The sequence below is a fragment of the Nomascus leucogenys genome, chromosome 3 (assembly GCF_006542625.1).
Source record: "Nomascus leucogenys isolate Asia chromosome 3, Asia_NLE_v1, whole genome shotgun sequence".
NCBI lineage: Eukaryota > Metazoa > Chordata > Mammalia > Primates > Hylobatidae > Nomascus > Nomascus leucogenys.
The window spans coordinates 76163902-76187808 of record NC_044383.1 but is presented as its reverse complement, the minus strand read 5'-3'; the positions used below and the strand labels follow the sequence as shown (position 1 = coordinate 76187808).

General features: G+C 41.2%; 1 protein-coding gene across 1 annotated transcript in view; it reads left to right on the top strand.

The window, feature by feature from the left end:
* The window catches only part of MDN1 (midasin AAA ATPase 1), a 179395-nt gene that overhangs the window by 44349 nt on the left and 111139 nt on the right, over positions 1–23907 (top strand). Inside the window, exons 12-21 of the mRNA XM_030809472.1 lie at positions 633–728; positions 2586–2698; positions 4575–4723; positions 5658–5718; positions 14619–14830; positions 15401–15504; positions 19046–19190; positions 19641–19737; positions 21640–21753; positions 23527–23674. Coding sequence (XP_030665332.1) covers positions 633–728; positions 2586–2698; positions 4575–4723; positions 5658–5718; positions 14619–14830; positions 15401–15504; positions 19046–19190; positions 19641–19737; positions 21640–21753; positions 23527–23674 — 1239 coding nt within the window. The remainder of the gene's footprint in view (positions 1–632; positions 729–2585; positions 2699–4574; positions 4724–5657; positions 5719–14618; positions 14831–15400; positions 15505–19045; positions 19191–19640; positions 19738–21639; positions 21754–23526; positions 23675–23907) is intronic.

The following is a 23907-nucleotide window of genomic DNA, read 5'->3' as shown; positions in this document are numbered from 1 at the left end:
TTTGCAAAGGTGGTTTCAATTCCACACTATGGGTGTCCTTTACCTTGTTTTATCTCTCATATTTTCTGTAAGTAGAAAATACAAAAAATGCTTGATGAATTCAAGTTTAACATTTTTGGGGTACAATCCATTTTTGGTGGTATTTTATATTTCATCACATCAGAAGACATAACTGGTTGGCTCACTGGTAGTTGCTAAGATTAAGTCCTAGGTTAAGATAATGACCATGAGGTATTGCACACCTAGTGTTTTCCTTGCGGTTAGAAAGCAGTCTTTTGATATTACCTCAGCACTATATGAGTCAGTTCTCCTTGAACCATGTACCCAGTGGTCAACACTAATTGCTCTTCTTTGCCCGAAGCTAGGATTTGCAAAGTGGGGTGTGTTGTTGTTTGTTTTTTTTATTTGGCAAGTATTTCAGTAGTCAATTATTTATATTTGTTGGTGTCCTGTCTTTCCATTGTGGTCAGGTCCTTAGTCCTGGGTTGGTGCTTATTTGCACTCCCTTCATTTTTAGAGAAATGTTCCTGCTGGATTTTGTGTTTCTCCCTCTTGTGGCCAGGAAAATGATGTTCTGTGATTAATATATTATTTTAAAAATCAGTCAGCATTTACCTTGGTTATTTTAATAGGCCCTAGACTGTTTCACAGCAATGCTTTCTGAGCATACAAGCAAACTGAAAATGGCAGAAGTTATTGGAAGCAAATTGAACATTTCTAGAAAAAAGGTATGTGTGCTGTTTTTTACTTCCCTGTTGAAAGGAGCCTGGGATTTTTTGCTTGCTTGCTTTCTGGTCTCTAGTCCTTAGCTGGAACAGCTTTTGCAGTGGTGCCTCTTTTGTAAAAGTTGGTGCTTTTATTGCGGCCTCTCGTGGGCATACAACTCCCAAATGGCGCGAGTGCAATGGCGCCATCTTGGCTCACCTCAACCTCCGCCTCCCAGGTTCAAGCGATTTTCCTGCCTCAGCCTCCCGAGTAGCTGGGATTATAGGCATGTGCCACCACACCCAGCTAATTTTGTATTTTTAGTAGAGATGGGGTTTCTCCATGTTGGTCAGGCTGGTCTCAAACTCCTGACCTCAGGTGATCCACCTGCCTCTGCCTCCCTAAGTGCTGGGATTACAAGCATGAGCCACTGTGCGTGGCCATGTTCCACATTCTTAAAGGGAGCTTCCTCATGTCCTGTGTCTTCAGTGTTTTAGTGAGCATTTATTTTATTTTGTAGGTAATAGACTCAGGACTGTAACTATGTTTTAGTAATACCTTTGTCTATAACTTAATGCAGAGTTTTTCCATCTTTTTTATTATTTTCGCTTATTAGAAAAGTTGGCAAGAGACTGAACGTGGTGGCTCACACCTGTAATCCCAGGATTTTGGGAGGCAGACGTGGGTGGATCACCTGAGGTCGGGAGTTTAAGACCAGCCTGGCCAACACTGTGAAACCCTGTCTCTACTAAAAAAAAATACAATAAATTAGCTGGGTGTGGTGGCACATGCCTGTAATTCCAGCTACTTGGGAGGCTGAAGCAGGAGAATCACTTGAACCCAGGAGGCAGAGGTTGCAGTGAGCCAAGATTGTGCCACTGCACTCCAACGTGGGTGACAGATCCAGACTCTTTCTCTGATAAAAACCAACCAAATAAACAAAAAAAAATTGCAAAGAGTAGTACCAATGAATACCTGTATACTCACTACTTTGTTTCATTGCTGACATTGTTAATGTTTTGCCATTCTTATTTTATGTCAAAATACGTATTTTGGGAGGAGGGATCCTTTCGGCAGTGGCATTGGTGTCTGGAAAAATGTCTGGGCTCATCTTGAAGCAGATATCTGACATTCTCACATGAATAATGACTCTAAAAGATCTTATGTCAGGAATTACAGTAGTAGAGATTTTTATAAGGCTTCTGAAATAGTTGTGATGGTTTTGGCTGGAGGTCATAGAACGTCCTACTGAAAGGGACTTAAATGATACATATATTAATCATAAGAAAGAAGAATGAAACCACCATGAACATTCATTCCACCAATATTCATCTTCTCTTGTTGTGGAAGGGCTCACTTTTCCCAGAGCAGTTTGCTTCTTTCACTCCTGCCCCAAACCTGAACAAAATCTGTGTTCTTTGGAGAAGAGAAGAATGGCTGTTGGGTAGACATCCAGGAGCATCTGCCACAGCTCTTTTTGCTTTGGCTGTAGTCAGATGTACCATGATTTCCTACATTATGTTAGAAATTTAAAGCAGAGGAGAGCATAGCTAGAGAAAGATTTCTCTGATTTTTTTTTTTCTTACCTTTTAGGTGTAGACTTACTGTTGGATATATCAGTGTGTTCACTCCATGTATAGGTAGGGCTTATTCGAAAAGTACCATTTTAGGGAAACATGATAAATGTTGTGAAAAACATAATATTAGAAGTTTGGAAAATGAAAAAAGAAATTTCTTTATGAAAAGCCAACTTAACTATCTGGGAAGTAGAGAATGATTCTTTATAGAGTGCTAATTTGAGGGTCAAAATAAGCCTCTGGATGAGGAAATATTCCAAAAGCATGTGGATTTTTACTCAGGTGAAATCTTACCTTCTACAGGCTGAATTCTTTTGTCAACTTTATAAACCAGAAATTGTGATCAATGAGCTAGATTTGCAAGTGGGTCGAGTGCGGCTTCTACGGAAACAAAGTGAGGCTGTTCACATACAGAGGTAAGTAGGGCTCTAAACTAAGCTGCCAACTGTGGGGTTTCCAGAAACTTGATAGAAGGTCCAGCTCAGCCTCTTGTCTTTGCGCAAAACACATGTCTGAACTGGGATATCTGTAGTATGCTATATGGGAAGGAGCAGTGTTTTCCCAAAGTATGTTCTGTGAAATTAGATATTAATAGGTGAAAGAGGCGATGAAAGTCATTAGAGATTTGGCACTACCAAAGATTAATTATTGATTTTATTCACTGCAGTGTATTTAGTGAAGTATGCCTCAGTTGGAAGTCAGGCTTATGTCTAACATTAGTCTGTAAATTCCTGGAAGGCTGGGGTTGTGTAAGATTCTGAGATCGAGGTAACATTAAATACTTATTACATGTCTGACTTTGTAATTTTACATATTTTCTCATGTAGTGATTGTAATAATTCTGTGAATTAATATATTAGTATCCTAGGGCTGCCATAACAAATTTTCATAAACTTGGTGGTTTTAAACAATAGACATTCTTTCACAGTCCTGGAGGCTGGAAGTGTAAAATCAAGGTTTCATCGGGGCCATGCTCCTCCCTCTGAAGGCTCTAGGGGAGAATGCTTTCTTGCCTCTTCCTGATTTCTTTCTTTCTTTTCTTTTTTTTTTTCTTTTTAAGACAGAGTCTCACTCGGTTGCCTAGGCTGGAGTACAGTGATGCGATCTTGGTCCACAGCAACCTCCGGCTGCCTGGTTCAAGCGATTCTCCTGCCTCAGCCTCCTGAATAGCTGGGATTACAGGCGTGCACCACCACGCCCAGCTAATTTTTGTATTTTTAGTAGAGACAGGGTTTCACCATCTTGGCCCGGTTGGTCTTGAACTCCTGACCTCAGGTGATCCACCTGCCTTGACCTCCCAAAGTGCTGGGATTACAGGCCTGAGCCACGGTGCCTGGCCTCTTCCTGGTTTGTTTGGCTCCCAGCAGTCCTTGGTGTTCCTTGGCTTGTAGTTGTATCACTCTAAGTTCTGTCTCTGTTGTCACGTGGCCCTTCTTCCTTGTGTGTGTATTTTTTTCTTTTCTTTTTTCTTTTTGAGATGGAGTCTTGCTCTGTTGCCCAGGCTGGAGTGCAGTGGTGTGATCTCAGCTCACTGCAACCTCTGCCTCCGGGGTTCAAGTGATTCTCCTGCCTCAGCCTCCCGAGTAGCTGGGACTGCAGGCATCTACCACCATGCCCGGGTAATTTTTGTATTTTTAGTAGAGATGGGGTTTCACCATATTGGCCAGGCTTGTGTTGAACTCCTGACATTGTGATCTGCCAGCTTTGGCCCCCCAAAGTGTTGGGGTTACAGGCGTGTGCCACCGTGCTCTGCCTTGTGTGTGTATTTCTATGTCACCAAATTTTCCTCTTATAAGGACACCAGTCGTTGGATTCAAGACCCACCTTAATGCAATATGACCTTATCTTAATTTGATTAAATTTCTTCAAAGACCCTATTTTGAAATAAGGTCACATTCATAGGATCTGGGTAGACATGAGTTTGGGGAAAGATTATTAACCTATTACAACTAGGTACTGTTGTTACCCACATCTTACAGGTGAGGAAACTGAGGCTAAGACAGATTAAGTAATTTGTCCAAGATGAGCTAACTGGTACGGATAGTCTTGTCTTACTGATCTTTTTAATCTCCAGAGCCTAGCATGGTATCAGATGTGTGAGTATTCAGTGTTTGCAGAGCAACTAAATTCTGTAATTTTCATATGTTGTAAGACTATCTGGTATAGCTTGAGGACCGTTACTGTGAGCTGTTTTCTCATCCTTGTTTGTTGAATCTGGAATATCTGGTTTCCCAGAGCAAAACTAGGAGAAGTTTGCAGCGTGGTTTTTAAACTCTTTTTTCTCCTTCCCAGGGAGAAGTTCACTTTTGCTGCTACACGGCCGTCCTCTGTTCTCATTGAGCAGCTTGCAGTGTGTGTCAGCAAAGGGGAGCCTGTGTTGCTAGTGGGAGAGACTGGGACTGGCAAAACCTCTACTGTCCAATACTTGGCTCACATTACAGGTAATCCCTAGACAAAATAAATCTGCCCCCAGACATTTCACACTGACTGCTTTTTTTCCTTTTTTAAAAATACTAAATCCAAAGACCACAGAGTTTAAAAAGTGCCAGCACCCCCCATGTAATCTCTGCCTGGAAATAACTACTGTTAATAGATTATTATTAAATTATTTCATTTCCAATCTATGCTTATGCAAATACATGCACGTATAGATTTTATTTCAAAACAGATATGGGATTATAGTCTACATATTGCATTATACCTTATTTCTTCTTTTTATTTTTATTCTTTTTGAGACAGGGTCGCACTGTTGCTCAGGCTGGAGTGCAGTGGCGAGCTCACAGCTCACTGCAGCCTTGACCTCCCAGGCTCAAGTGATCTTCCTACCTGAGTCTCCCAGATAGCTGAGACTACAGGCGTGTGCCACCACGCCTGGCTAATTTTTTACGGTTTTTGTAAAGACGAGGTCTCACTATGTTGCCTAGGTTGGTCTCCAACTTCTGGGCTCTCATGATTCAGAGCAAATGCACATTTGAAAATTTACCTTATTGCTGGGCGCAGTGGCTCATGCCTGTAATCCTAGCACTTTGGGAGCCTGAGGTAGGAGGATTGCTTGAGCCTGGGAGTTCAAGACCAGCCTGGCAACATCATGAGACCCTGTCTCTACAAAAAAATACAAAAATTAGCCAAGTCTGGTGGTATACGCCTGTAGTCCCAGGTGCTCGAGAGGCTGAGACAGAAGGATCACTTGAGCCCAGGAAGTTGAGGCTGCAGTGAGCCATGATGGGACCATTGCACTCCACCCTGGTTGACAGAACAAGACTCTGTCTCAAAAAATAAAGCCCTATGCCATATTCCCACAGCCTTAAGGAGCACACTGGATATTATCAGTCTTTAAATTTTTGGAGTAACACTTCTGCACTTTCTTTATAAAAGGCCACCGCTTGAGGGTTGTCAATATGAATCAACAAAGTGATACTGCAGACTTGCTTGGAGGGTAAGTGTGGCTTAAAATTTTTTTCTTGTTTTTGTGTTTATTGCTTGAGGTAAGAAATACTGTTTTCTTAGTGTTACAACCACAGGTTCTAGGGTGCTCGATGCAATAGAAAAAGAGTTTTCTCAGATAAGGCTTTATTAGAGCTTTTGGCAGGGTAGCAGGGACACAAAAGAGAGAATTCTGTAGCTGGCCCCACTAAGACAGAAAAGTAATTTTAAGGGGCTAAAGTGGGAAGGAAGTGATATTTAAGCATGTAGAGGTGGGGAACTTCTGGCACTTGAACAGTTTGATAACATGTTTCTTCATGTGTCCCATGTCTCAGCATGGGTATGATTTTTAGTATAGCAGTGAAGCTAAGGTGAAGGATCAGTCATTCTTCTGGTCTTGTGTGTGTGCAGGAAAAAGGGTAAACTCCCTTGAGTAAGATTTAAGGTGTGAGTTGCTTATTTTAGTTTCCTCAGGGTCCCACCATCAGTGTGTACGGTGCTTTTAGTAAGATTTGTGGTGGGACATTGCTCATCTTAGTCCCTCTAAGGTAGCTTGAGCAAGATTGCACCTTACCTCCCAACCACAGCAAGGTATTTATTTGAATTTATTGAGGAGCTCATGGGTGTGTAGATGTTTCTCTTCATTTTAATGAACACTTGAGGCCCTTGTTCTCAAAGGTCATATGATGGAAGAAGGAGAAAAAGCAGGCAAGTATGTAATCAATTAATGTTTGTGTATACAGTACAGTTGATCTAAAGTGTAAGTTCTGGGCCAGGCGTGGTGGCTCACACCTGTAATCCCAGCACTTTGGGAGGCCTAGATGGGTGAATCACTTGAGGTCAGGAGTTCGAGACCAGCCTGGCCAACATGATGAAATCCCATCTCTACCAAAAAATACGAAAATTAGTTGGGGGTGGTGGTGTGCGCCTGTAGTCCCAGCTACTAGGGAGGCTGAGGTGGGAGAATTGCTTGAATCTGGGAGGCAAGAGGCTGGAGTTAGCTGAGATTGTGCCACTGCACTCCAGCCTTTCTACCTTGGTTTTATTTTACTTACGTTTAGTTGGTTGAGGAACTTGGCAATCTGTTCTTATTAATATATATGATTTTTCATTTAAGCAGACATGTCTATACTGCCTTATATATTTATCTTTATTCTTTCTTTATTTTTTTTTTGAGACAGAGTCTTGCTCTATCACCAGGCTGGTGTACAGTGGCGCGATCTCTGCTCACTGCAACCTCCGGCTCCCAGGTTCAGCTGATTCTTCTGCCTCAGTCTCCTGAGTAGTTGGGACTACAGGCACATGCCACCACGCCCAGCTAATTTTTGTATTTTTAGTAGAGACAGGGTTTTACCATGTTTGCCAGTATGGTCTCCATCTCTCGACCTCGTGATCCACGCACCTCGGCCTCCCAAATTGCTGGGATTACAGGTGTGAGCCACTGTACCTGGCCTCTTAATTCTTATTTTGTTTTTTTGGGAGGCAGGGTCTCGTTCTGTCACCAAGGCTGGAGTGCAGTGGTATGATCATGGCTTAGCACAGCCTTGAACTCCTGGGTTTAAGCAATCCTCCTGCCTCAGCCTACCCAGTAGCTGGGACTACAGGCATGAGCCACCATGCCTAGTCTATTTCTCTCTATTCTGTATCTATATGTCTTTAGTAATTTCATACCATTAAGTAGTCCTAACGTAAATGGCATTGATCTTGTACTAACTGAACATGGACTGGGTCCTTCTCTTCTACTGTGAATTTGTAGTGTTATGTTAGCCATTGCAAGTTGTTTTAAATATAGTGAGTAAACAGGAGTACATTTGTGATGCAAATTGGTGACATGAAAACGTTGGACTCAAAATATGATTAACTAGAATTTGGTTTTGGTGCCAACTTGGTGAATAGAATATATCTGTTTTTCCTTGTTAGTAGGTCAGCATCAGTTATTAAAAGAAAACGCTACTTACATTTCAATTTGAAAAGATCACTTGAGCCTGAGAGGTTGAGGCTGCAGTGAGCTGTGGTTATGCCACTGTACTTTAGCTGAGATGACAAAGCAAGACCCTGGACAGGATCTCGCTCTGTTGCCTAGGCTGGTCTTGAACTCCTGGCCTCAAGTAGTCCTGTTTTAGCCTCCCGAAGTGTTGAAATTACAGACATGAGCCACCGAGCCTTTTCTCAGTTTTTGTGTGGTTGGAAATGTGCCTTGTTTTCTGTACTCTTACATTACTACAAAGAGATTTAAATAAAATCTTTAATATATATTATGTTATAGATGAATAGGTGACTCCCTTGTTTAAGAATCATTGTAGAAGATGAGAATACCAAAAAGTTTTTAAAAAGGCAAGGGAATGGAGAACAAAATTCACCTGTAGGCAAGGAGATGGGATAGGGAAAAGATAAATAATCCTATCCTCAGGCTGTGTTGCTGGTTTCATCTGTTTTATAAGTTATGTTAAATATATTTTGCATGTGTCCAATGTGTTAAGTAATAACCTGGTTTGCAAATCTGGATCTTTTTTTTTTTTTTTAAAGATAGGGTCTCACTTTGTCACCCAGGCTGGAGTGCAACGGCATAAACATGACTTATTGCAGCCTTGACTTTCTGGGCTCAAGTGATCCTTCCACCTCAGCCTGCTGAACAGCTGGGACTGCAAGCACAAGCCACCACATGCAGCTGATTTATTTTTAGTAGAGATAAGTTCTGACTATGTTGCCCAGACTGGTCTGGAACTTCTGAACTCAAGGAATCTTCCCGCCTAGGCCTCCCAAAGTGCCGGGATTACAGGCACTGTAGCTGGTCTTGGATTTTATTTATTTATTTAATTTTAACTGGTTTTTTTTGGACAGGGTCTCACTCTGTTGCCCAGCCTGGAGTACCATGGTGCCCTCATAGTTTGCTGCAGCCTCTACCTCCTAGGCTCATGTGATCCTCTTGCCTCAGCCTCCCGAGTAACTGGGACTACAGATATGCACCACCACACTTAGCTAATTATTTTCTATTTTTTGTAGAGATGAGGTCACACTCTGTTACCCAGTGTATTCATTTGTTCTCACGCTGCTGATAAAGACATACCCGAGACTGGATAATTTACAAAGAAAAGAGGTTTAATTGACTCACAGTTCCGCATGGCTGGGGAGATCTCACAATCATAGCACAAGACAAGGAGGAGCAAAGTCGTGTCTTACATGGATGGTGGCAGTCGAGAGCTTGTGTAGGGAACTCCCCTTTATAAAACCATCTAATCTCATGAGACTTACTCACTATCATGAGAATAGCATGGGAAAGACCCACCCCCATGATTCAATTACCTCCCACCTGTCCCTTGCACAACACGTGGGAATTGGAGCTACAATTCAAGATGAGATTTGGTTGGGGACACAGCCAAACCATATCACCCAGGATGAATCTTGAGCTCCTGAGATCAAGTAGTCCTCCCCACTCAGCCTCCCAAAGTGCTGGGATTACAGGCATGAGCCACTGTACTTGGCCTTTTTAGATTAATTTAAAAAACTTTTAAAAATTATTATTATTATTATTTTTTTTTTTTGAGACAGGGTCTCACTCTGTCACCCAGGCTGGAGTGCAGTGGCACCATCAGGGCTTATTGCAGCCTTGACCTCCCTGGCTCAAGCTGTCCTCCCACCTAGGCGCTCCTGAGTAGTTGAGACTACAGGCATGTGCCACCATGCCCAGCTGATTTTTTTTGAACTTCATAGAGATGAGGTCTCACTATGTTGCCTAGGCTGGTCCCCTGAGCTGAAATGATCCTCCCACCTCGACCTCCCAAAGTGCTGGGATTACAGGTGTGAGCCACCGTGCCCAGCTTAGATTGATTTTATTTATTTATTTGTTTTTGAGAGAGTTTTGCTCTTGTTGTCCAGGCTGGAGTGCAATGGCATGATCTTGGCTCACTACAATGCCTGCCTCCTTGGTTCAAGCGATTCTTCTGCCTCGGCCTCCCGAGTAGCTGGGATTACAGGCATATACCACCACGTCGGCTAATTTTGTATTTTTAATTGAGACAGGGTTTCACCATGCTGGTCAGGCTGGTCTTGAACTCCTGACCTCAGGTGATCCACCCGCCTCAGCCTCCCAAAGTACTGGAATTACAGGCGTGAGCCACTGTGCCCTGCCCTAGATTGATTTTTGAAGCAATTATTGTTATGGGTAAAGATACTTTATAAAAATAAGGGCCTTAGAAACCATCAAATTATTTACATTATAGCAAATTGTTTTTTGCTTTTTGTTAGTGTCCATTGTCCATTACCTCCTTGCATTTTATTCTTTAGTGCTTCTTGCTTTTTGATTAGTGTTGGCGTGATATGTCTTTTTCCTTCATTTAATTTTAAACTCGTTTTTGTCATTTTATTTAACATGGGCTTCTGGTAAGCAGCATGTAGACCTTCACATTACCTGTAGGTAGAGACATAAATTTGAAGAGTTGCGGGTGGGGACAGCCCAAGAGAATCCTTGAAAAAGAGTAGAGGGCATGGAAGACTTAGATATGGCAGATAAAATCATTCCAGAAAGAGAAAGTCTAGCACTAAAGGGCAAAATACAGAGTGCGTGTTCATAGCACTTACTATAGGGAATGGGCTTCAGAGGGGCAGCCGCTGAGGGAGAAACAGTGATATATTGAGAAGGACCGGTTACCCTGGACAGCTTGGCAAAGAAAGAAGAAAAAAAATAGATGAAAATTAAAGATATTGTAGAAATAGCAATAAAGCAGCCAATCCTCATCTTCCTTGCCACCCACCCATAGAGCAGTCTTTAAAAGAAACTGCCCAGAAGAGGGTATGGCAGGAGCATACAATTTGAACTTGAACCCTGTCCATGACATGAAGAGAAAGGGCTTATCATTCTAATTACTCAGCCTGTACATTTTACGTTCTTTTTACACTTTTTATTGTTTCACATGTTATAATTTTGTGTAGCCATTCTCACATGAATGCTTACGTGTGGTTCCAGTGTATGTAACAGGTATAAGCAAAGTTATTTTCCATGAAGGCAGGTGTTCTGGACCTGCTGCTTCTTGGCATTTAAATGGCTCCCAAGGTGCCTTTCTGCAGAAGACGGTTTGAAAATCTTGCTCTTTAGTTGTTTGGTTGTTTGTAGTTTATATCCTCAGTTCTCTGAGGTGTCAGGTTGGTTCCCATTGAATATTTGTGTTGCAGTTGCAGTTGATTTTGTTTTGTTTATTCTTTTTTGAAATGTATTTTTTTTTTTATCTTTTCATGCATTGAAATATGTATTGACTTAAGGGCTTTAGGTAATACTGTGCTCAGCTTTAAATGAATGAGCTTTCCTTTTTTTTTTTTTTCTGAGATGGAGTCTAACTCTGTCGCCCAGGTTGGAGTGCAGCAGTGTGATCTCAGCTCACTGCAACCTCTGCCTCCCAGGCCCAAGCGATTCTTCTCCCTCAGCCTCCTGAGTACCTGGGATTACAGGGGCCCGCCACCAGGCCTGGCTAATTTTTGTATTTTTAGTAGAGATGGGGTTTTGCCATTTTGGCCAGGTTGGTCTCAAACTCCTGACCTCAAGGCATTGGCCTGCCTCAGCGTCCCAAAGTGCTGGGATTACATGCATGAGCCACAGTGCCTGGCCTGAACGAGCTTTTCTTTAAGGAACTCAGTCTACTTTGAAATATTAAGCTGCCTTTTTCATAAATTCAATAGCTCAATAATAACAGAGACATTAATAATTGTATTAATTATCTACTAACTCTCTATGGCAGTCATGTGCCAGGCACTGTTTTGAGTCCTTTTTCTGTGTTAACTTAGCTGGTCTTCTTAAAACCATGTGAGACACCAGACTGTTATTCTCCATATTTTAAACATGAGAGAACTGAGGCAAAGAGAGATAAGTCACTTATTCAAGAAAATGGCAGATCCAGGATTTGAACCTAAGCAGTCTTGAGTATCTGTGTTCTTAACCATTACTCTGCTTCTTCAGTTAACTTTGGATCCCATTTATACTATTATTTTCAAGACCAGCAATTTTGGCCAGGAGCAGTGGCTCATGCTTGTAATCTCAGCACTTTGGGAGGCAAAGGTGGGAGGATTGCTTGAGGCCAGGACTTCGAGACCAGCTTGGGCAACATAGTGAGACTTTATCTTTACAATAAAAAGTTAAAAAAATAAATAAATAAAAAGACTAGCAATCTTATTTAAATGACACATGTAGTTTGTTCAATTTCTCACCATTTTCACTGTTGTCGTTCTAGTTTATCTACTGTCTAGTCCACTGCATTGGTCTCTTATCTTTGCTTCTACTCCTAATCTTTTCATAGTCTTTTTTGTTTAGGAGTTACAATGATCCTTTAAAGTATAATCAGATAAAGTATAAATTTTTTTTTTTTTTTTTGTGGCGGAGTCTCACTCTGTCTCCGAGGCTGGAGTGCAGTGGCACGATCTCGGCTCACTGCAACCTCTGCTCCCGGGTTCACGCCATTCTCCTGCCTCAGCCTTCTGAGTAGCTGGGACTATAGGTGCCCGCCACCACGCCTGGCAATTTTTTTTTGTATTTTTAGTAGAGATGGTGTTTCACCATGTTAGCCAGGATGGTCTCGATCTCCTGACCTCGTGATCTGCCCACCTCTGCCTCCCAAAGTGCTGGGATTACAGGCGTGAGCCACCACACCTGGCCCAATAAAGTATAATTTTTTATGGAGACAAGGTCTTGCTTTGTAACCCAGTCTGGTCTCACTCTCTTCCTCAGGTTCCTCCACTGAACTTCTCAGTCCATTTAGGATAAAATACAAAGGTTTAGAATAAAATGTTTGGTTTGTACAGCCCTTTATAATCTAACAGTGGTATTTCTCTGACATCATCTCCCACCTTCCCTGTGTTGCTGAGCTCCAACCACTTTCTTCTGCTTTGCACCTAAATGCTTGCTATTCCTTCTGTGTGGCCTCCTTGCACAGATAACTGCTTAGCTCACATCCTTGCTTGACTTAGGTATCCTTCAAATGTCCCCTCCTCAACAAAGCCTTTCCTGACTGTGATATTCAAATTACCAAAACTCACATCACCCATTCAGCTTTTACCCTACATTATGTTTATAGCAGTTAAGCTACTACTTGACCTCCTGAGCTTGAACAAGCCTCCCACCTCAGTTTCCCAAGTAACTGGGACTACAGGGGCACACTGGCATGCCTGGCTAATTTTTGTATTTTTTGTGGAGACAGGGTTTCACCGTGTTGCCCAGGCTGGTCTTGAACTCTGGAGCTCAAGCAATCCACCTGTTTAGCCTCCCAAAGTGCTGGGATTAATAGGCGTGAGCCACCGCACCTAGCCTATTGTCACTTTCATTTGATTGTAAGCTACACAGGAGTAAGACCTTGTGGGTCTTGTTGACTCAGTGGCTAACACATATAGCAGGTGCTCAAAAAAATTTTTATAAAGGGATGAGTTCTTGCTCTGTTGCCCAGACTGTAGTACAGTGGTGTTATCATAGCTCACTGTAGCCTAGAACTCCTGTGCTCAAGTGATCCTTCTTTCTTAGCCTCCCAAGTAGCTGAGACCACAGATGTGTACCACCACACCTAGCTAATTTTTAAATTTTTTATGGAGACAAGATCTTGGCTTTGTTACCGAGTCTGGTATCAACCTCCTGGCTTCAGGGGATCCTCCCGCCTTGACCTCCCGAAGTGGTGGGATTACAGGCATGAGCCACTGTGCTTGGCCTCAGTACATTTTTTGTTTAATAAATGGACTAAAGAAATGCCTATACTAATGTATTAGTGCTATGAGTAAGTGAAAGTGAGTTTGACGTTCCTCTTCAACTTTTTCTCTTTGGAACTGCACTCTCAGATTCAGATGCTCAGTATCAGGCCATTGGGTTTTACTCATCTCATTGTTTCTCCCTCACTAGGCCAGTGAGTCAGCAGTAATCCATCAGTTCCCTTATTATGTTTGTTGTGAAACATATTTTGGTACCTTTTAAGTTCTCAACTTAAATTATTTTTCATGGAAATAAAATTTATCTCATTCTTCCTGAATTGTAATGGTATGCCACACAAAATTGTATACTTAAGATTTTCTAGGAATAAGTAGTGCCTCTTAGACATCGTATGTTTAAGCTAGAGCAATGTTTTTCAACCTTTTAAAAATATTATCTCTTACCTCCCCCAAATATTCAAATATAAGTTAATTTCCTAGCTCCTTAGCCAGAGGAATTTAATGCTAAGGAATAATGAAGAATCTAAACACTAAAAAGTACAAGTTGAGCTTTGGAGTACCACAAACCATTGCAATAGCTAAGATTTTTTTTTTTTTTTTTTTTTTTTGCGTGCCCTACCCTAATTTTTATCCCATTGAAAGCAGTATCATTGTTGCTCTCTCCTACTCTTCCCTTTTCCTAACTGATAATATGTGGGCTATTTTTATTTTTTTGAGACAGGGTCTGGCTCTGTTGCCCACGCTGGAGTGGCAGTGGCGTGTTCTTGGCTTACTGCAACCTCCACTTCCTGGGCTCAAGCCTCCCACCTCAGCCTCCCAAGTAGCTGGGACTGCAGGTGTTTGCTACTGCGCCTGACTAATTTTTGTATTTTTTTTGTAGAGACAGAGTTTTGCCATGTTGCCCAGGGTGGGCTTGAACTCCTGGGCTCAAGTGATCTGGCCACCTCACTGTCCCAAAGTGCTGGGGTTATAGATGTGAGCAGCCATGCTAGGCTAGCTTTTTTCATAACACTGTTTATCTAATAATAGTTTTTACCTTCATTATGGACCCTTCAAATGCTTGGGATGGGGGAAAACAGATTACAATTTAAAACTGTAATGTAGATTTTAAATATTTCAGTAGTATTTCTGACATTAATTAAATGAAATCTGAGACCTACTCCTATTTTCTGAGCCATGCTTTCTAACTTCTGTTAACTTCAGAAGTTTGTGAATCACATTTACCTGTGTCTGTTTCAGTTATAAACCGGTGGACCATAAGCTTATTTGGCTACCCTTACGGGAGGCATTTGAGGAACTCTTTGCTCAGACATTTTCCAAGAAACAAAACTTTACGTTCTTGGGGCACATTCAGACCTGTTACAGACAGAAACGGTGGCATGATCTCCTGAGACTAATGCAGCATGTACACAAGTCTGCTGTTAACAAGGATGGAAAAGACAGTGAAACTGGTAAGGATGTGACCCAGGCTGCGATGGGGGAGGGCATGGGGCTGGGCTTTAGTTAACGTATTAGTTTTGGGGAAGAGTAAAGCAATACAAATTGGAGCTTTCTAGGACTTTGGCAGAAGTACAAATTATGAAGTATTGTGCCCCATTATTCACATGATTTCCACAAAAACAGATGACTGGTAATGCTGATGTGCAAGTACTATTTAGTGGTCAGTAAGGCACATTTCCTCAGAAAAAGCTTATTTCTAAGGAGCTAGATTCCATAGCCAAGAGGCTTTTGCTATCTTAGTTTACTTCTGTGTGGTTCCTTATCTGTAAAGCAGGAATAAAAATAACTAGTCCAGAGGGTTGTTGTGAGGGATAAATGAGGCAGTTAATACATACATATTCATACATGTGGGCTAATTAGTGTCATGTCTGGCATTTAGTTAGCATTATATAAGTTTTTAGACTTAGTGTTTTATGTAAGATGCTTAATTTTTGTGTGTTTTGTTAATTGTATTTGTTTGTTTAAAAGTTGTATATATTACAATTCAAAATGTGTGCTAAATTCTTGTCTTTCTTTTTTAGGGTTACTCATAAAAGAGAAATGGGAAGCATTTGGTCTTAGACTCAACCATGCCCAACAACAGATGAAAATGACTGAAAATACCTTATTGTTCGCATTTGTAGAGGTATTTCTGTTTTCGTTATTTAGTTTATGGGAACGTTGATTTTATGCAAAACACAATGTTTCAGGCAGGTTACTATTTTGTATTGTCTTAATGAAATAATGATTTTGGGGGAAGATTTTGAAAAGTGTCCTTCATGGTAATTATGGCAATTATAAAGTCTTAATGAGCACCATCATTATTTAAATAAAAATTTTAAAAGTACAAATTGATAAATTATAATTGTATATATTCATGGGGTACAAAAGGGTGTTATGATTTATGAACACAGTGTGGAGTAACTAAAGCTAGTTAACATTCCTCATCTCAAATACCGTTTTTTGTGGTGAGAACATTTGAAATGTACTGCCTTAGTAATTTTGAAATGTACAAAACATTATTTATGGCATGGTTGCCATGCTATGCAATATCCATCTCAAAGGGAAGAAAGCTTATTTTTTTCTGTCTAATTAAGGCTTTGTACTTTCTTTTCTTTTCCTTTTTTTTTTGAGACAGAGTCTCACTCTGTCCCCCAGGCTGGAGTGCAGTGGCACAGTCTCGGCTCACTGCAAGCTCCGCCTCTTGGGTTCACACCATTCTCCTGCCTCAGCCTCCTGAGTAGCTGGGACTACAAGTGCATGCCACCATGTCCGACAAATTTTTTGTTTTTGTATTTTTAGTAGAGACGGGGTTTCACCATGTTAGCCAGGATGGTCTTGTCTCCTGACCTCGTGATCTGCCAGCCTTGGCCTCCTAAAGTTCTGGGATTACAGGCATGAGCCACCGCGCCCGGCCAAGGCTTTATTTATTTATTTATCTATTTATTTTTTTGAGACGGAGTCTCGCTCTTTCACCCAGGCTGGAGTGCAGTGGCGCGATCTCGGCTCACTGCAGGCTCCGCCCCCCGGGGGATCACGCCATTCTCCTGCCTCAGCCTCCCGCGTAGCTGGGACTACAGGCGCCTGCCACCTCGCCCGGCTAATTTTTTGTATTTTTAGTAGAGACGGGGTTTCACCGTGTTAGCCAGGATGGTCTCGATCTCCTGACCTCATGATCTGCCCGCCTCGGCTTCCCAAAGTGCTGGGATTACAGGCGTTGAGCCACCGCACCCGGCCCCGGCCAAGGCTTTATACTCTCATTACTCTATACTCCCTAACTCTCCAGCCTCTGCTAACTACCATTCTGCTGGCTGCTTCTTTGAGTTCTATTGTTTTAGATTTCACATGTAAGTGAGAACATGCGATACTTGTCTTTCTGTGCCTGGCTTGTTTCACTTAGCATAATATTCTCTGGTTCTATTTATGTCATAGCAAATGACAAAATTTATTTCTTTTTTCAAGCCGAATAAGATTCCATCAGATTCCACTGTTTGTATATATGTATCTATACAACATTTTCTTTATTCATCTGTTGATGGAGACATAGGTTGATTCTATATCTTTTTTTTTTTTTTGAGACGGAGTCTCGCTCTGTCACCCAGGCTGGAGTGCAGTGGCGCAATCTCGGCTCACTGCAAGCTCTGCCTCCCGGGTTCACGCCATTCTCCTGCCTCAGCCTCTCCGAGTAGCTGGGACTACAGGCGCCCGCCACCACGCCCGGCTAATTTTTTGTATTTTTTCTTTAGTAGAGACGGGGTTTCACCGTGGTCTCCATCTCCTGACCTCGTGATCCGCCCGCCTCGGCCTCCCAAAGTGCTAGGATTACAAGCGTGAGCCACCGCGCCCAGCCTCTATATCTTGACTATTGTGCATAGTGGTGCAATGAACAGGGGATTGCAGACATCCCTTCGACATACTATTTTCAGATTTTTTGGGGGAATACCTTAGAAGTGAGATTGTTGGATCTATTATTATTTTTAAAGATGCAATTGATGACAGCTAGTGAACTCTGGATTCTTTCTCTTGCCATGTGTGTCTCTGGGGAAAGAGTGTGTGGATGTGAGAGAGGGATTTGGACCCGTTCACTTAATTGCCTCAATTTTAATCCCAGGGCATGGACATCTCTACTGTTTGCTGTCCTGTGACCCCGTAGGAAGGATCAACTTGGTTTAATATTTGTGGCTTGGGCATTAAAAAAAAAGTTTGTTTCTGTGACAGTCCTTAGATGAAGCCCTAGAGGAAGCAGGAGTCTTACTTGATGATGTTTTAGTAACAGAGGTCTACTCAACCATACATTATGGGTGTGGAAAATTTGGTCATCAGAATTATTCTTTTTTTTTTTTTTTTTTTTTTTTTTTGAGACGGAGTCTGACTCTGTCACCCAGGCTGGAGTGCAGTGGCGCAATCTTGGCTCACTGCAACCTCTGCCTCCTGGGTTGAAGCAATTCTCCTGCCTCAGCCTCTGGAGTAGCTGAGATTACAGGTGTGTGCCACCACGCCCAGCTAATTTTTGTATTTTTACTAGAGACAGGGTTTTGCCATGTTGGCCAGGCTGGTGTTAGAACTCCTGACCTCAGGTGATCCACCCACCCTGGCCTTCCAGAGTGCTGGGATTACAGACATGAGCTATTGCCCCTGGCCCCAGAACTATTCTTTTTTTTTTTTTTTTTTTTTTTTTTTTGAGACGGAGTTTTGCTTTTGTCACCCAGGCTGGAGTGCAATGGCAGTATATCGGCTCACTGCAACCTCCGCCTCCCAGGTTCAAGCGATTCTCCTGCCTCAGCCTCCTGAGTAGCTGGGATTAAGGGTGCGTGCCACAACACCCAGCTATTTTTTGTATTTTTAATAGAGACGGGGTTTCACTATGTTGGTCAGGCTGGTGTCGAACTCCTGACCTCCAGTGATCCGCCCACCTCACCCTCCCAAAGTGCTAGGGTTACAGACATGAGCCACCACACCCAGCCCAGAATTATTCTTAATAGGATTATTTCTAAAACCAATTAAATTGTTGTGTTCTCAAAACAAGGCTTATGTTTTATGACTTAGTAATATACTGGAGTTAATATATTTGTTCTGTTTTATGTTTTTCAGTTAAATTTGTAGTAGATTGTTAGGATGAGCATGAAAACAAAAGCATAAAGCAGCTTAATAGTAAAATAGTTTTTGATGTGTCAACTGAGTAGATTATTAGATTTGTTTTTATTGCTCTAGGAAATAGAATTTGAAGAGATAACACCAGTGTACTAAAGCCAAGGGATGATGCATTTTGATCTTCAGCAAGTGTGAAAGTCAGTGTATGACAATCACTAAACACTCTGGGATTTAGACATTTGTCTAATCTTGGTATAGCCTGACCCTATATTTATTTTGAGTTTTAATAGCCACTTGGGTGCCTTTAAACACCTGACTACAATGTAAGCTATTTACCTGACCATCCACATAAAGAGAGGATTTAGTTTATTGCATCTCTTTGTTAGGCTCAAAGATATTCCCTTGACCTTTTTGGACATTTAAAAAATTAACTTGGCCTTAACTCTGCCTATCTGCTGTCAGCCAGTTAAGGCATAGACCCATCAAGTAGGAAAGATTTCCCTCTGCCTCTGTTTCTAACCCTGCTTGCGTAACTGTTCTTGGCAAGTGTGCCTTTATTTGACACATTGTTAACATTTTATTTTATCTTTTTCTAGGGTACATTAGCTCAGGCTGTAAAGAAAGGAGAGTGGATCTTGTTGGATGAGATTAACTTGGCTGCTCCAGAAATACTAGAATGTCTGAGTGGTTTGCTTGAAGGATCCTCTGGATCCCTGGTGTTGCTGGATCGTGGAGACACAGGTAGCACTTGAATCCCTTGGGATTTGACTTGGTGTCAAGCCCTTTGGCCACTTTAGAGTGAGATTTTTTGTTGTTGTTGTTAGAAGGATGACATGGGCCTCCCAATAAAGATATTAATTTTCTGCAAAGTGCATTGAACTGTTGTTGGGTAGTATGGGGAATGCAAAGAAGAAGAATATAATTTGACAAGGTGTTTGAGTTGTGGATAATAGACACACTTATAAAATAACAGGTGAATGGTTGATAAAAGATAAATAACAGTGAATAAACATACCACAAAAGACTGCAGTATAAGATTAGATTGAATACATAGGTCTGGAAAGTTATTTCAGTGGGGTTTCAGAAAAGACAAGGATGGTGTGAGCAGCCAGCATCAGGCTGGCTGGGCCGGGGTTCTGTGGAATTAGATAATCATACCTTTGTTGAGAATTTATAATTTTCTCTTAATAGAGCCACTGGTTCGGCATCCTGACTTCCGTTTATTTGCCTCTATGAATCCAGCGACTGATGTGGGCAAAAGAAATCTCCCACCAGGAATAAGAAACAGGTGAGGGGTTGGTTCTTGGAGACTTTCCTTTTTTGCAACAGGTTCTTGCTCTGTTGCCCAGGTTGGAGTGCAGTGGCGTGATCTTGGCTTACTGCAAGTCCGCGGTTCAAGCAGTCCTTCCACCTCCCACCTCCCACCTCCCACCTCCCACCTCCCACCTCAGAATCCTGAATAGCCAGGATTATGGGCGCATGCCACCACACCCGGCTTTTTTTTTTTTTTTTTTTTTTTTTTTTCCTGAGACGGAGTCTTGCTTTGTTGCCCAGGCTGGAGTGCAGTGGTGCGATTTTGGCTCACCACAACCTCCACCTCCTGGGTTCAAGCGCTTCTCTTGCCTCAGCCTCCTGAGTAGCTGGGACTACAGGTGCACGCCACCATGACTGGCTGATTTCTCTATTTTTTTTTTTTTTTAGTAGACACGGGGTTTCACTATGTTGGCCAGGCTGGTCTCGAACTCCTGACCTTGTGATCTGCCTGCCTCAGCCTCCCAAAGTGCTGGGATTACAGGTGTGAGCCACTGTGCCCGGCCTCAAGTTTTTGTATTTTTAGCAGACATGGGATTTCGCCATGTTGCCTAGGCTGGTCTCTAACTGGGCTCAAGAGATCTGCCTGCCTTGACCTCCCACAGTGCTGGGATTACCAAGACTTCCTTTTAAGATTCTCTTTATTTTTAGATTGGTGATATTAATGTAACCGAACTTTAGAGCAATGCTTGAAATTGCCTCTGTTAGAGGAATCTTTATTACCTTATTTGTCGTATTCCTCTGCTTTCTGTAGGTGGTAGGCATATGGGAATCTTCAGAACACTGGAGAATTTTTCCCTTTGTGTTAGTATGACAGTGGATATTGTTGAAAATAAAAATCTTTCTTTCCTCAGGTAATCTTTTGGCTATTAGAAAAATTTCATAACACAATATAACAGGAAAACATATACCAGTATACGTATATTTTAGGAACACAGTCCTCTTTGGATGAGGCTAATGATTTGAAAAGGGCTTTAAAGTTTCTTTTATTTTTTGCCACTAAGCGCTGACATGAACAAAATACTTAATTGTTGGTGTTTTATGTAGGTAACATTTGGGACAAAATAAATTAAATGACCAGATTTATTGTTGGTAACCGTTTACTTCATTTTGAGTTTTAAAATAGTAAGTTTATTAGATCCTCTCTCTTCATTATAAAGCAATAAAAGCTTGTTAGGGAAGCTTTAGAAACTACATTAAAGTAGTTGGTTTCTCTTCAACCATTTTGTTTTTGATGGTGAAGGGGCTTGTTTTTTATTGCACTTATTTTTTTAAATATGCGGTTCTGATAAAAAATACCTGAAAATGAGGATAATTAATTCTTATTTTTGTATCTTTTTTTTTTTTTTTTTGAGATGAGAGTCTCCCTCTGTCGCCCAGGCTGGAGTGCAGTGGCGCCATCTCGGCTCACTGCAGGCTCTGCCTCCTGGGTTCATGCCATTCTCCTGCCTCAGCCTCCCGAGTAGTTGGGACTACAGGCGCCTGCCAACATACTCGGCTAATTTTTGTATTTTTAGTAGAGACGGGGTTTCACCATGTTAGCCAGGATGGTCTTGATCTCCTGACCTCGTGATCCACCGACCTCGGCCTCCCAAAGTGCTGGGATTACAGGCGTGAGCCACCGCACCGGCTTTTGTATCTTTTTCTTCTTGTAAGGACTATACGTAGAAGACTTATTGTATAGAAGAAGCAATAATGGTATATTTTTGGTAATGGTTACATTATCCTTTAATTATGATCAGTTTTTATATCAGGTTGACAGACATTTTATACTGCAAGCAGTTAAAATGAGCTGACATAGCTTCTGTTTCATGTTTTTCTATTGTCAACGTAGTTATATTAACTTCCTAAAAAGTGTTTATTATGTATTGTTTTACAGGTTCACAGAACTTTATGTAGAAGAATTAGAAAGCAAAGAAGACTTACAGGTTCTTGTTGTAGATTATCTGAAAGGATTGAGTGTGAACAAGAATACAGTGCAAGGAATCATAAAGTAGGTTCCCTTTGGTATGTCTTTATAAACTCTTTCTCTGAACATGAAAATGTGCTACTCGTGCACACACACAAATATGTATTCTTTTTTACTTCTAACTTGAGAAAACTGATGGCAGGATTATTATTTAGATTCTTTTGTAAAGTTGGAACCTGATATGAACTCCTTCAGGTTTTTCTAAGGAAATTACATAGAAAGCTGTGAATTACTACCTATGAGAAGATATAAACTACCAGATAATGGTCTCGTGATTGCCTCTATATTCATAGCTGAGGGTTTGAATTCTTGGAGATGTACATGGCTTGCGTTTTGAATGTCTTGAAGAAGGTTACTTTTCTATTTGCAATATTTATACTAGCTATGTGGGTTGTAAGGAGAAAAGGGTTAATATAATTGATTGTGTCAGGTTTGGAATTAATGGAAGCTTAGCCTAATAAATAATAGAGTAGTTATGTGGCTTGTGCTTTAATTTGAGACTGTTATTCCTGTTTTTTGTATGCCATATGGACAATGTGCAATCTTTTGTGTCAGACAACCTCAATTCTAGTATTGGTTCTATGAGAAACTAATTGTGTCATTCTGGGCCAGTAACTTAATTGTGTGTTCTCCAGAAAGAAATAGAACATGTAAAAGGATTGAAATAGGGTGATATTAATGTTTTACTGTGTATTTGTGCATTTTTTCTCTTCCTTAATACAAATACTTATTGAGTGCCCTGGTGCTAGGGATATAGCTATGAGTAAGGCAGACAAAATCTTGGTTCTTCTCGTTGAGCTTTAATTCTAGAGGAGTCATATACTAATCTAAATATATTAAATAGATTAGTCAACGAGGCATGTGTTTAGAATGCTTCAGAATGGTTTACCACACCACACCCTAAATTGGAATACGTTTTGTTAGCCAAGAATATTTGGACAAAAGTATAAATACGTATAGTTAAGATTCCAGATGCTAAAGGTAAACTTTTATAAGTGCCTCATTTTATCTAAAGAGGTAGATAAAGGATAAAATGAGGCACTTATAAAATACTGATAGTACAAGTAGTATATATTCCATGTATTAAAAACCCAGTTCCAAAACACAGGTTCTTTCTGCACAAGAAAAAATATTCTGTTAGATAGCAAAGAGGCAAAGATAAAGCTCATTTGGGCAGGAACTTGAATTTCATCTGTGATGCATTCATACTTGGTTTCATTTGACCTTATGGTGCTAATTGATCATGAATTTCACAAAGTGCAAGACCTGCATGTTTCAGTCTGAAACTTCCCATCCTGTCATCATCTGGACTTCTAAAGTGTGGTAGTGACAATAGTAATGGCCATCGTCTCCTCCTGCTTTTTAACGTTTTGTCAGTACTAATTATAGCCATATTTGTAGCCTTTCAAAACACCATGCATTGTTTGCCATGTCTTTATTCATCCCCATTTTAGATTGCATAGGAACTTTGTTTGTCCCTTAAGCTTGAACAGACTCTGGAACACAGAAGCTTCTCACCTCTCTTTATCAGTACCTTTTTGCTAGAGGAATTGCACATTGCACTTCCCAGTTTCCCAAAGGAAATAGATAGGTGTTCATTTTTTTATTTTGAAAGATATCTCTGAGTATGTGAAAAGTAGATTTAAAAGAGACTAAGATATTTTGATGCATGCCCTAGGAAGTTGTATGCATGACCATTTCTGATCTAAAAAATGTCCTTTGGGTTTTCTGTAGAGAATTGATAATACTGGATACTTATTAGTAAATAAAATTGCCCGACCTTTATTCTATTTGTAGCTTCTACACAGCTTTGCGGAAAGAGTCTGGGACCAAACTGGTGGATGGCACTGGCCATAGGCCTCACTACAGCCTTCGGACTCTGTGCCGGGCCCTGCGATTTGCAGCCTCCAATCCATGTGGCAACATTCAGCGCTCACTCTATGAGGTCTTTCTGAAGTCTCTTTGACAGGATATGAGCTTAATGGATGGGTTCATGGGAAGGAAGGAATAGGGATGCATATGCCAGGTTGCCTGTGCTTTCCAGTTAGTCAGATCAGCCCATAATACGTCTTACTAGATCTACCCTGCCCTTTTAAATTAAATATTTTACTTTTTATTTTAAAATTTTTATTTTTAATTATACATAGAGACAGGGTGTCACTGTGTTCCCACTGTGGT